At 44.3% G+C, this 12,831-nt stretch overlaps 1 protein-coding gene across 1 annotated transcript in view; it reads right to left on the reverse strand.

The window, feature by feature from the left end:
- The window catches only part of ACAP1 (ArfGAP with coiled-coil, ankyrin repeat and PH domains 1), a 289,787-nt gene that overhangs the window by 164,605 nt on the left and 112,351 nt on the right, over positions 1 to 12,831 (reverse strand). The window contains exon 2 of the mRNA XM_063950432.1: positions 4,761 to 4,818. Within this exon, the coding sequence (XP_063806502.1) occupies positions 4,761 to 4,818 (58 nt within the window). The remainder of the gene's footprint in view (positions 1 to 4,760; positions 4,819 to 12,831) is intronic.

The following is a 12,831-nucleotide window of genomic DNA, read 5'->3' on the forward strand; positions in this document are numbered from 1 at the left end:
TACAGGTGGGAGTAGGGGAGGTGTGAGGGTGTACCAGTGTGAGTAGTACAGGTGGGAGTAAGGGAGGTGTGATGGTGTACCAGTGGGAGTAGGGGAGGTGTGAGGGTGTACCACTGTGAGTAGTACAGGTGGGAGTAAGGGAGGTGTGATGGTGTACCAGTGTGAGTAGTACAGGTGGGAGTAGGGGAGGTGTCAGGTGTACCAGTGTGAGTAGTACAGGTGGGAGTAGGGGAGGTGTGAGGGTGTACCAGTGTGATAAGTACAGGTGGGAGTAGGGGAGGTGTGAGGATGTACCAGTGTGAGTAGTACAGGTGGGAGTAGGGGAGGTGTGAGAGTGTACCAGTGTGAGTAGTACAGGTGGGAGTAGGGGAGGTGTGAGGGTGTACCAGTGTGAGTAGTACAGGTGGGAGTAGGGGAGGTGTGAGGGTGTACCAGTGTAAGTAGTACAGGTGGGAGTAGGGTAGGTGTGAGGGTGTACCAGTGTCAGTAGTACAGGTGGGAGTAGGGGAGGTGTGAGAGTGTACCAGTGTAAGTAGTACAGGTAAGAGTAGGGGAGGTGTGAGGGTGTACCAGTGTGAGTAGTACAGGTGGGAGTAGGGGAGGTGTGAGGGTGTACCAGTGTGATTAGTACAGGTGGGAGTAGGGGAGGCGTGAGGGTGTACCAGTGTGAGTAGTACAGGTGGGAGTAGGGGAGGTGTGAGGGTGTACCAGTGTGAGTAGTACAGGTGGGAGTAGGGGAGGCGTGAGGGTGTACCAGTGGGAGTAGGGGAGGTGTGAGGGTGTACCAGTGGGCGTAGGGGAGGCGTGAGGGTGTACCAGTGGGCGTAGGGGAGGCGTGAGGGTGTACCAGTGGGAGTAGTACAGGTGGGAGTAGGGGAGTCGTGAGGGTGTACCAGTGGGAGTAGGGGAGGTGTGAGGGTGTACCAGTGGGAGTAGGGGAGGCGTGAGGGTGTACCAGTGTGAGTAGTACAGGTAGGAGTAGGGGAGGTGTGAGGGTGTACCAGTGTGAGTAGTACAGGTGGGAGTAGGGGAGGTGTGAGGGTGTACCAGTGTGAGTAGTACAGGTGGTAGTAGGGGAGGCGTGAGGGTGTACCAGTGTGAGTAGTACAGGTAGGAGTAGGGGAGGTGTGAGGGTGTACCAGTGGGAGTAGCATAGGTGGGAGTATGTGAGGTGTGAGGGTGTACCAGTGTGAGTAGTACAGGTAGGAGTAGGGGAGGTGTGAGGGTGTACCAGTGGGAGTAGGGGAGGTGTGAGGGTGTACCAGTGTGAGTAGTACAGGTGGGATTAGGGGAGGTGTGAGTGTGTACCAGTGTGAGTAGTACAGGTGGGAGCAGGGGAGGTGTGAGGGTGCACCAGTGGGAGTAGTACAGGTGGGAGTAGGGGAGTCGTGAGGGTGTACCAGTGGGAGTAGGGGAGGCGTGAGGTTGTACCAGTGGGAGTAGCACAGTTGGGAGTAGGGGAGGCGTGAGGGTGTACCAGTGTGAGTAGTACAGGTGGGAGTAGGGGAGGTGTGAGGGTGTACCAGTGGGAGTAGCACAGTTGGGAGTAGGGGAGGTGTGAGTATTACAGGTGGGAGTAGGGGAGGTGTGAGGGTGTACCAGTGTGAGTAGTATAGGTGGGAGTAGGGGAGGTGTGAGGGTGTACCAGTGTGAGTAGTACAGGTGGGAGTAGGGGAGGTGTGAGGGTGTACCACTGTGAGTAGTATAGGTGGGAGTAGGGGAGGTGTGGGGGTGTGCCAGTGTGAGTAGTACAGGTGGGAGGTGTGAGGGTGTACCAGTGTGAGTAGTACAGGTGGTAGTAGGGGAGGTGTGAGGGTGTACCAGTGTGAGTAGTACAGGTGGGAGTAGGGGAGGTGTGAGGGTGTACCAGTGTGAGTAGTACAGGTGGGAGGTGTGAGGGTGTACCAGTGTGAGTAGTACAGGTGGTAGTAGGGGAGGTGTGAGGGTGTACCAGTGTGAGTAGTACAGGTGGGAGTAGGGGAGGTGTGAGGGTGTACCAGTGTGAGTAGTACAGGTGGGAGTAGGGGAGGTGTGAGGGTGTACCAGTGTGAGTAGTACAGGTGGGAGTAGGGGAGGTGTGAGGGTGTACCAGTGTGAGTAGTACAGGTGGGAGGTGTGAGGGTGTACCAGTGTGAGTAGTACTGGTGGGAGTAGGGGAGGAGTGAGGGTGTACCAGTGTGAGTAGTACAGGTAGGAGTAGGGGAGGTGTGAGGGTGTACCAGTGTGAGTAGTACAGGTGGGAGTAGGGGAGGTGTGAGGGTGTACCAGTGTGAGTAGTACAGGTGGGAGTAGGGGAGGTGTGAGGGTGTACCAGTGTGAGTAGTACAGGTAGGAGTAGGGGAGGTGTGAGGGTGTACCAGTGTGAGTAGTACAGGTAGGAGTAGGGGAGGTGTGAGGGTGTACCAGTGTGAGTAGTACAGGTAGGAGTAGGGGAGGTGTGAGGGTGTACCAGTGTGAGTAGTACAGGTGGGAGTAGGGGAGGTGTGAGGGTGTACCAGTGTGAGTAGTACAGGTGGGAGTAGAGGAGGTGTGAGGGTGTACCAGTGTGAGTAGTACAGGTGGTAGTAGGGGTGGTGTGAGGGTGTACCAATGTGAGTAGTACTGGTGGGAGTAGGGGAGGTGTGAGGGTGTACCAGTGTGAGTAGTACAGGTGGGAGTAGGGGAGGTGTGAGGGTGTACCAATATGAGTAGTACAGGTGGGAGTAGGGGAGGTGTGAGGGTGTACCAGTGTGAGTAGTACAGGTGGGAGTAGGGGAGGTGTGAGGCGCTGCACCTGTTTATAATACCCACATGTATATACTCCTGCACCTGTGTATAATACCCACATGTATATACTCCTGCACTTGTGTATAATGCCCATATGTATATACTGCTGCACCTGTGTATAATACCCACATGTATATACCGCTGTACCTGTGTATAATGCCCACATGTATATATTGCTGCACTTATGTATAATCCCCACATGTATATACCCCTGCACCCGTGTATAATGCCCACATGTTTATACTGCTCCACCTGTGTATAATGCCCACATGTATATATCGCTGCACCTGTGTATAATGCCCACATGTATATACCGCTGCACCTGTGTATAATGCCCACATGTATATACCGCTGCATCTGTGTATAATGCCCACATGTATATACTGCTGCACCTGTGTATAATGCCCACATGTATATACCGCTGCACCTGTGTATAATGTCCACATGTATATACCGCTGCACCTGTGTATAATGCCCACATGTATATACTGCTGCACCTGTGTATAATGCCTACATGTAGACTTTGTCTCATATACTGTATTGTGTGTAATTCTGGCTCTGGGGCTAGCCAGTGACTCCTGAGCCATTTTCCTGCCCGCACATCCCTTGTTATTTGTACCCTTAAGTCATATAATACATCTCACATACAGTACATATACAGATGGGTCCATGTTTATCTTGACCTTCAATAGGAATAACTGAGACTGGCCAGTCGGACATAATCCCCTGCTGCATTGTTTTCTGTATTGTATTGCAGCTGAGAACAATAGATGAAGGGTTTATGCTAATAAGCCATGTAGTGCCTAGGTGCAGAAAATTCATCAAGATAACCGTGGACCCATCTGTATGTATGTGTATATATATATATATATATATATATATATATATATATATATATATATATATATATATAAACAAGTATGAGGGCATAAACAGTTCCTTAAAATAATGTCCTCTGTGGAACTACAAGTCCAATGTTGGATTTAGTGGTTCCAATTAAACACTAAGATCCAGATTTCTACAGATGATCTTTGTCAGGCTGCACACCGGGAATACCGGCTGTCGTCCTCCCCATGAACCCGATTCCGAGCGGCTGATAATGGTCTACAAATATCCGGAAAAAGTGGGGGCGCCACTAGTGATAGTTACCCGAAGGCATAAACACTGCGTCCTCCGACTGGGATCAGTTTCCTATTGGCGTGGTTTGACGCAAGGAATCTGCTCCCGGTTGGAGGACGCGGTGTTCATGTCTTCGGGTAACTATCAGACGCTGTTACACAAGCGGTGGTCTCATCCCCACCTCTGATATGGATTTTATCTGCTGTGCTTCATGTGCTAGTGGCGCCCCCACTGTTTCCAGATCTTTGTAGATAGATAGATAGATAGATAGATAGATATATATATATATATATATATATATATATATATATATATATATAGGTTCATGTTGCCGGGGAATGGCGGATTACCATTGTTTTGCCTAGTAGAAACGTTTAGTCTCATGGAATCTGTTGGAGCGGATTGTATTGATGGGAGCGATTCTGAAAGACTGCCAGTACCTACCTGAGTTACCCTCTGATGGGTGTATAGAAGACATGTGGTGATCTCAGGGTGGCCATTGGTCACATATGTTTCTATTCGCTCCTATCACCAGGGGCTCAGTATCTCCTCCTGTCAGTGGTGCAGTGAGGGTACAGTCACCCCCAGCTCTGGGCCCAGGAGCCGCTGCTCCTGACGTTATCAGTCTCTCCCTGTGTGTTATCTATTCCCGGCATGATGCGCCTCCTTCATTCATCTCCTACGTTCTTGTTCTGTTATGTCTATGCCTGTTGTTTCTTAGATCCACCAACCTTCCAGAGCTGCAGAGTGGGTTCAGTAGCGGTGACTGAATTCTGTGCATTGATCTATCTGCTGAAAAAACTAGGCACTTTGCACAATAGTCCTAAGTAATGTACCCCATACTATTCCCCTCCCTTCCTCATCCCTCAACCTACCTTCTCCAGGCGGTTCTCCAGATCAAAAACCTCCGACTCCACTGTCTCCATCGCCGCCCTGCAAGATTCACATCGATCACATATCTGATGCCACATAGACATCTACAGCCGGCTGATAACTTACAGTAACTAGTGGTCTCATAGCTTACAGTAACTAGAGGTCCCATAACTTCCAGTAACTAGAGGTCCCATAACTTCCAGTAACTAGTGGTCTCATAGCTTACAGTAACTAGAGGTCCCATAACTTCCAGTAACTAGTGGTCTCATAGCTTACAGTAACTAGAGGTCCCATAACTTCCAGTAACTAGAGGTCCCATAACTTCCAGTAACTAGTGGTCTCATAACTTCCAGTAACTAGTGGTCCCATAACTTACAGTAACTAGAGGTCTCATAACTTCCAGTAACTAGAGGTCTCATAACTTCCAGTAACTAGAGGTCTCATAACTTCCAGTAACTAGAGGTCTCATAACTTCCAGTAACTAGAGGTCTCAAAACTTCCAGTAACTAGAGGTCTCATAACTTCCAGTAACTAGTGGTCTCATAACTTACAGTAACCAGAGGTCCCATAACTTACAGTAACTAGTGGTCTCATAACTTACAGTAACTAGAGGTCCCATAACTTCCAGTAACTTGTGGTCTCATAACTTACAGCAACTAGTGGTCTCATAACTTACAGTAACTAGTGGTCTTATAACTTACAGTAACTAGAGGTCCCATAACTTACAGTAACTAGAGGTCCCATAACTTACAGTAACTAGAGGTCTCATAACTTACAGTAACTAGTGGTCTCATAACTTACAGTAACTAGAGGTCCCATAACTTACAGTAACTAGAGGTCCCATAACTTACAGTAACTAGTGGTCTCATAACTTACAGTAACTAGAGGTCCCATAACTTACAGTAACTAGAGGTCCCATAACTTACAGTAACTAGAGGTCCCATAACTTACAGTAACTAGAGGTCCCATAACTTACAGTAACTAGAGGTCTCATAACTTCCAGTAACTAGAGGTCCCATAACTTACAGTAACTAGAGGTCTCATAACTTCCAGTAACTAGTGGTCTCATATAACTAGAGGTCTCATAACTTACAGTAACTAGAGGTATCATAACTTGCAGTAACTAGTGGTCTCATAACTTACAGTAACTAGAGGTCTCATAACTTACACTAACTAGAGGTCTCATAACATACAGTAACTAGAGGTCTCATAATTTACAGTAACTAGTGGTCTCATATCTTACACTAACTAGAGGTCTCATAACTTGCAGTAACTAGTGGTCTCATAACTTACAGTAACTAGTGGTCTCATAACTTACAGTAACTATAGGTCTCATAACTTACAGTAACTAGTGGTCTCATATCTTACACTAACTAGAGGTCTCATAACTTGCAGTAACTAGTGGTCTCATAACTTACAGTAACTAGTGGTCTCATAACTTACAGTAACTAGTGGTCTCATAACTTCCAGTAACTAGTGGTCTCATAACTTACAGTAACTAGTGGTCTCATAACTTCCAGTAACTAGAGGTCTCATAACTTCCAGTAACTAGAGGTCTCATAACTTACAGTAACTAGTGGTCTCATAATTTACAGTAACTAGAGGTCTCATAACTTTCAGTAACTCCTAGTATCATAACTTCTAGTAACTAGTGGTCTCATAACTTCCAGTAACTAGAGGTCCCATAACTTACAGTAACTAGAGGTCTCATAACTTCCAGTAACAAAAGGTCCCATAACTTCTAGTTACTAGAGGTCTCATAACTTCCAGTAACTAGAGGTCCCATTACTTCTAGTAACTAGTGGTCCCATAACTTCCAGTAATTAGAGGTCTCATAACTTCCAGTAACTAGTGGTCTCATAACTTACAGTAACTAGAGGTCCCATAACTTACAGTAACTAGAGGTCCCATAACTTACAGTAACTAGAGGTCCCATAACTTACAGTAACTAGAGGTCCCATAACTTACAGTAACTAGAGGTCTCATAACTTCCAGTAACTAGAGGTCCCATAACTTACAGTAACTAGAGGTCTCATAACTTCCAGTAACTAGTGGTCTCATATAACTAGAGGTCTCATAACTTACAGTAACTAGAGGTATCATAACTTGCAGTAACTAGTGGTCTCATAACTTACAGTAACTAGAGGTCTCATAACTTACACTAACTAGAGGTCTCATAACATACAGTAACTAGAGGTCTCATAATTTACAGTAACTAGTGGTCTCATATCTTACACTAACTAGAGGTCTCATAACTTGCAGTAACTAGTGGTCTCATAACTTACAGTAACTAGTGGTCTCATAACTTACAGTAACTATAGGTCTCATAACTTACAGTAACTAGTGGTCTCATATCTTACACTAACTAGAGGTCTCATAACTTGCAGTAACTAGTGGTCTCATAACTTACAGTAACTAGTGGTCTCATAACTTACAGTAACTAGTGGTCTCATAACTTCCAGTAACTAGTGGTCTCATAACTTACAGTAACTAGTGGTCTCATAACTTCCAGTAACTAGAGGTCTCATAACTTCCAGTAACTAGAGGTCTCATAACTTACAGTAACTAGTGGTCTCATAATTTACAGTAACTAGAGGTCTCATAACTTTCAGTAACTCCTAGTATCATAACTTCTAGTAACTAGTGGTCTCATAACTTCCAGTAACTAGAGGTCCCATAACTTACAGTAACTAGAGGTCTCATAACTTCCAGTAACAAAAGGTCCCATAACTTCTAGTTACTAGAGGTCTCATAACTTCCAGTAACTAGAGGTCCCATTACTTCTAGTAACTAGTGGTCCCATAACTTCCAGTAATTAGAGGTCTCATAACTTCCAGTAACTAGTGGTCTCATAACTTCCAGTAACTAGTGGTCTCATAACTTCCAGTAATTAGAGGTCTCATAACTTCCAGTAACTAGAGGTCTCATAACTTACAGTAACTAGTGGTCTCATAACACACAGTAACTAGAGGTCTCATAACTTCCAGTAACCAGAGGTCCCATAACTTACAGTAACTAGTGGTCTCATAACTTCCAGTAACTAGTGGTCTCATAACTTCCAGTTATTAGAGGTCTCATAACTTCCAGTAACTAGAGGTCTCATAACTTACAGTAACTAGTGGTCTCATAACACACAGTAACTAGAGGTCTCATAACTTCCAGTAACCAGAGGTCCCATAACTTACAGTAACTAGAGGTCTCATAACTTCCAGTAACTAGTGGTCTCATAACTTCCAGTAACTAGTGGTCTCATAACTTCCAGTAACTAGAGGTCCCATAACTTACAGTAACTAGAGGTCCCATAACTTACAGTAACTAGAGGTCCCATAACTTACAGTAACCAGAGGTCCCATAACTTACAGTAACTAGTGGTCCCATAACTTCCAGTAACTAGAGGTCCCATAACTTCCAGTAACTAGTGGTCTCATAACTTCCAGTAACTAGAGGTCCCATAACTTACAGTAACTAGAGGTCTCATAACTTACAGTAACTAGAAGTCCCATAATTTACAGTAACTAGAGGTCCCATAACTTACAGTAACTAGAGGTCCCATAACTTACAGTAACTAGAGGTCCCATAACTTACAGTAACTAGTGGTCTCATAACTTACTGGAAGTTATGGGACCTCTAGTTACTGTAAGTTATGAGACCACTAGTTACTGTAAGTTATGGGACCTCTAGTTACTGTAAGTTATGAGACCTCTAGTTACTGTAAGTTATGGGACCTCTAGTTACTGTAAGTTATGGGACCTCTAGTTACTGTAAGTTATGAGACCACTAGTTACTGGAAGTTATGGGACCTCTAGTTACTGTAACTAGTGGTCTCATAACTTACAGTAACTAGAGGTCTCATAATTTACAGTAACTAGTGGTCTCATAACTTCCAGTAACTAGTGGTCTCATAACTTACAGTAACTAGAGGTCCCATAACTTCCAGTAACTAGTGGTCTCATAACTTACAGTAACTAAAGGTCATGGCCGGCTCCAGGCCTACTAGTACCCTGAGCGAGAACATGTAAAAGCGCCCCCCCCCACCCCAACCCCTATGCGGGCGCCAAAGGCGCACTCCAGGAAAAGTGGATGTGGCCTCGGGGAAAGTGGCCTCATAACTTCATATTATTAGACTATAAATAAATATAATTTCACACCCCTTCTACGCACACAATTAGCAGCCTTACACATAACAGCCACAGTAGTATTCCTTACATACAAAGGCCCTCATTCCGAGTTGTTCGCTCGCAAGCTGCTTTTAGCAGTATTGCACACGTTAAGCCGCTGCCTACTGGGAGCGAATCTTAGCTTAGCAAAATTGCGAACGAAAGATTCTCAAAATTGCGAATAGAAATTTCTAAGCAGTTTCTGAGTAGCTCGACACTTACTCGGCATCTGCGATCAGTTCAGTCAGTTTCGTTCCTGGTTTGACGTCACAAACACACCCAGCGTTCGTCCAGACACTCCCCCGTTTCTCCAGCCACTCCCGCGTTTTTCCCAGAAACGGCAGCGTTTTTTCACACACACCCATAAAACGGCCAGTTTCCGCCCAGAAACACCCACTTCCTGTCAATCACACTACGATCACCAGAACGAAGAAAAAACCTTGTAATGCCGTGAGTAAAATAGCTAACTTCTTAGCAAATTTACTTGGCGCAGTCGCAGTGCGAACATTGCGCATGCGCAGTTTGCGGAAAATCGCTGCGATGCAATGAAAAAGAACGAGCGAACAACTCGGAATGAGGGCCAATGTCTCCAGTATAGTGCCAGATACACATAATGTCTCCAGTATAGTGCCAGATACACATGTCTCCAGTATAGGGCCAGATACACATAATGTCTCCAGCATAGTGTCAGATACACATAATGCCTCCAGTACAGTGTCAGATACACATAATGTCTCCAGTATAGTGCCAGATACACATAATGTCTCCAGTATAGTGCCAGATACACATAATGTCTCCAGTATAGTGACAGATACACATAATGTCTCCAGTATAGTGCCAGATACACATAATGTCTCCAGTATAGTGACAGATACACATAATGTCTCCAGTATAGTGCCAGATACACATAATGTCTCCAGTATAGTGCCAGATACACATAATGTCTCCAGCACAGTGCCAGATACACATGTCTCCAGTATAGTGTCATATACACATAATGTCTCCAGTATAGTGCCAGATACACAGAATGTCTCCAGTATAGTGCCAGATACACGTCTCCAGTATAGTGCCAGATACACATAATGTCTCCAGTATAGTGCCAGATACACACAATGTCTCCAGTATAGTGCCAGATACACATAATGTCTCCAGTATAGTGCCAGATACACATAATGTCTCCAGTATAGTGACAGATACATTAATGTCTCCAGTATAGTGCCAGATACACACAATGTCTCCTATATAGTGCCAGATACACACAATGTCTCCAGTATAGTGCCAGATACACACAATGTCTCCTGTATAGTGCTAGATACACATAATGTCTCCAGCATAGTGTCAGATACACATAATGTCTCCAGCATAGTGTCAGATACACATAATGTCTCCAGTATAGTATCAGATACACAGAATGTCTCCAGTATAGTGCTAGATACACATAATGTCTCCAGTATAGTGCCAGATACACATAATGTCTCCAGCATAGTGACAGATACACATAATGTCTCCAGTATAGTGCCAGATATACATAATGTCTCCAGTATAGTGCCAGATACACATAATGTCTCCAGTATAGTGCCAGATACACATAATGTCTCCAGCATAGTGCCAGATATACATAATGTCTCCAGTATAGTGCCAGATACACATAATGTCTCCAGTATAGTGCCAGATACACATAATGTTTCCAGTACAGTGTCAGATACACATAATGTCTCCAGTATAATGTCAGATACACATAATGTCTCCAGTATAGTGTCAGATACACATAATGTCTCCAGTATAGTGCCGGATACACACAATGTCTCCAGTATAGTGCAGATACACATAATGTCTCCAGTATAGTGCCGGATACACACAATGTCTCCAGTATAGTGCCAGATACACATAATGTCTCCAGTATAGTGCCAGATACACACAATGTCTCCAGTATAGTGCCAGATACACACAATGTCTCCAGTATAGTGCCAGATACACACAATGTCTCCAGTATAGTGCCAGATACACACAATGTCTCCAGTACAGTGCCAGATACACATAATGTTTCCAGTACAGTGTCAGATACACATAATGTCTCCAGTATAGTGTCAGATACATATAATGTCTCCAGTATAGTGCCAGATACACACAATGTCTCCAGTATAGTGACAGATACACACAATGTCTACAGTATAGTGTCAGATACACATAATGTCCCCAGTATAGTGTCAGATACACACAATGTCTCCAGTATAGTGCCAGATACACACAATGTCTCCAGTATAGTGCCAGATACACACAATGTCTCCAGTATAGTGCCAGATACACATATTGTCTCCAGTATAGTGCCAGATACACATAATGTCTCCAGTATAGTGCCAGATACACACAATGTCTCCAGTATAGTGCCAGATACACAATGTCTCCAGTATAGTGTCAGATACACATAATGTCTCCAGTATAGTGCCAGATACACATAATGTCTCCAGTATAGTGTCAGATACACACAATGTCTCCAGTATAGTGCCAGATACACACAATGTCTCCAGTATAGTGCCAGATACACACAATGTCTCCAGTATAGTGCCAGATACACACATCTCCAGTATAGTGCCAGATACACACAATGTCTCCAGTATAGTGCCAGATACACATAACATCTCCAGTACAGTGCCAGATACACATAATGTCTCCAGTACAGTGCCAGATACACAGAATGTCTCCAGTATAGAGCCAGATACACAGAATGTCTCCAGTACAGTGCCAGATACACAGAATGTCTCCAGTACAGTGCCAGATACACATAATGTCTCCAGTATAGTGTCAGATACACATAATGTCTCCAGTATAGTGCAAGATACACACAATGTCTCCAGTATAGTGTCAGATACACATAATGTCTCCAGTATAGTGTCAGATACACACAATGTCTCCAGTATAATATCAGATACACATAATGTCTCCAGTATAGTGCCAGATACACATAATGTCTCCAGTATAGTGCCAGATACACATAATGTCTCCAGTATAGTGCCAGATACACATAATGTCTCCAGTATAGTGCCAGATACACATAATGTCTCCAGCATAGTGTCAGATACACATAATGTCTCCAGTATAGTGCCAGATACACATAATGTCTCCAGTATAGTGCCAGATACACATAATGTCTCCAGTATAGTGCCAGATACACATAATGTCTCCAGTATAGTGCCAGATACACATAATGTCTCCAGTACAGTGCCAGATACACAGAATGTCTCTAGTATAGTGCCAGATACACAGAATGTCTCCAGTATAGTGCCAGATACACAGAATGTCTCCAGTATAGTGCCAGATACACAGAATGTCTCCAGTATAGTGCCAGATACACAGAATGTCTCCAGTATAGTGCCACATACACAGAATGTCTCCAGTATAGTGCCACATACACAGAATGTCTCCAGTATAGTGCCAGATACACAGAATGTCTCCAGCATAGTGCCAGATACACATAATGTCTCCATTATAGTGCCAGATACACATAATGTCTCCAGTACAGTGTAAGATACACATAATGTCTCCAGTATAGTGCCAGATACACATGTCTCCAGCATAGTGCCAGATAAACATGTCTCCAGCATAGTGTCAGATACACATAATGTCTCCAGCATAGTGTCAGATACACATAATGTCTCCAGCATAGTGCCAGATACACATAATGTCTCCAGTATAGTGCCAGATACACATAATGTCTCCAGTATAGTGCCAGATACACATAATGTCTCCAGTATAGTGCCAGATACACATAATGTCTCCAGCATAGTGTCAGATACACATAATGTCTCCAGTATAGTGCCAGATACACATAATGTCTCCAGTATAGTGCCAGATACACATAATGTCTCCAGTATAGTGCCAGATACACATAATGTCTCCAGTATAGTGCCAGATACAC

This window comes from Pseudophryne corroboree, assembly GCF_028390025.1.
Source record: "Pseudophryne corroboree isolate aPseCor3 chromosome 6 unlocalized genomic scaffold, aPseCor3.hap2 SUPER_6_unloc_3, whole genome shotgun sequence".
NCBI classification, from domain to species: domain Eukaryota; kingdom Metazoa; phylum Chordata; class Amphibia; order Anura; family Myobatrachidae; genus Pseudophryne; species Pseudophryne corroboree.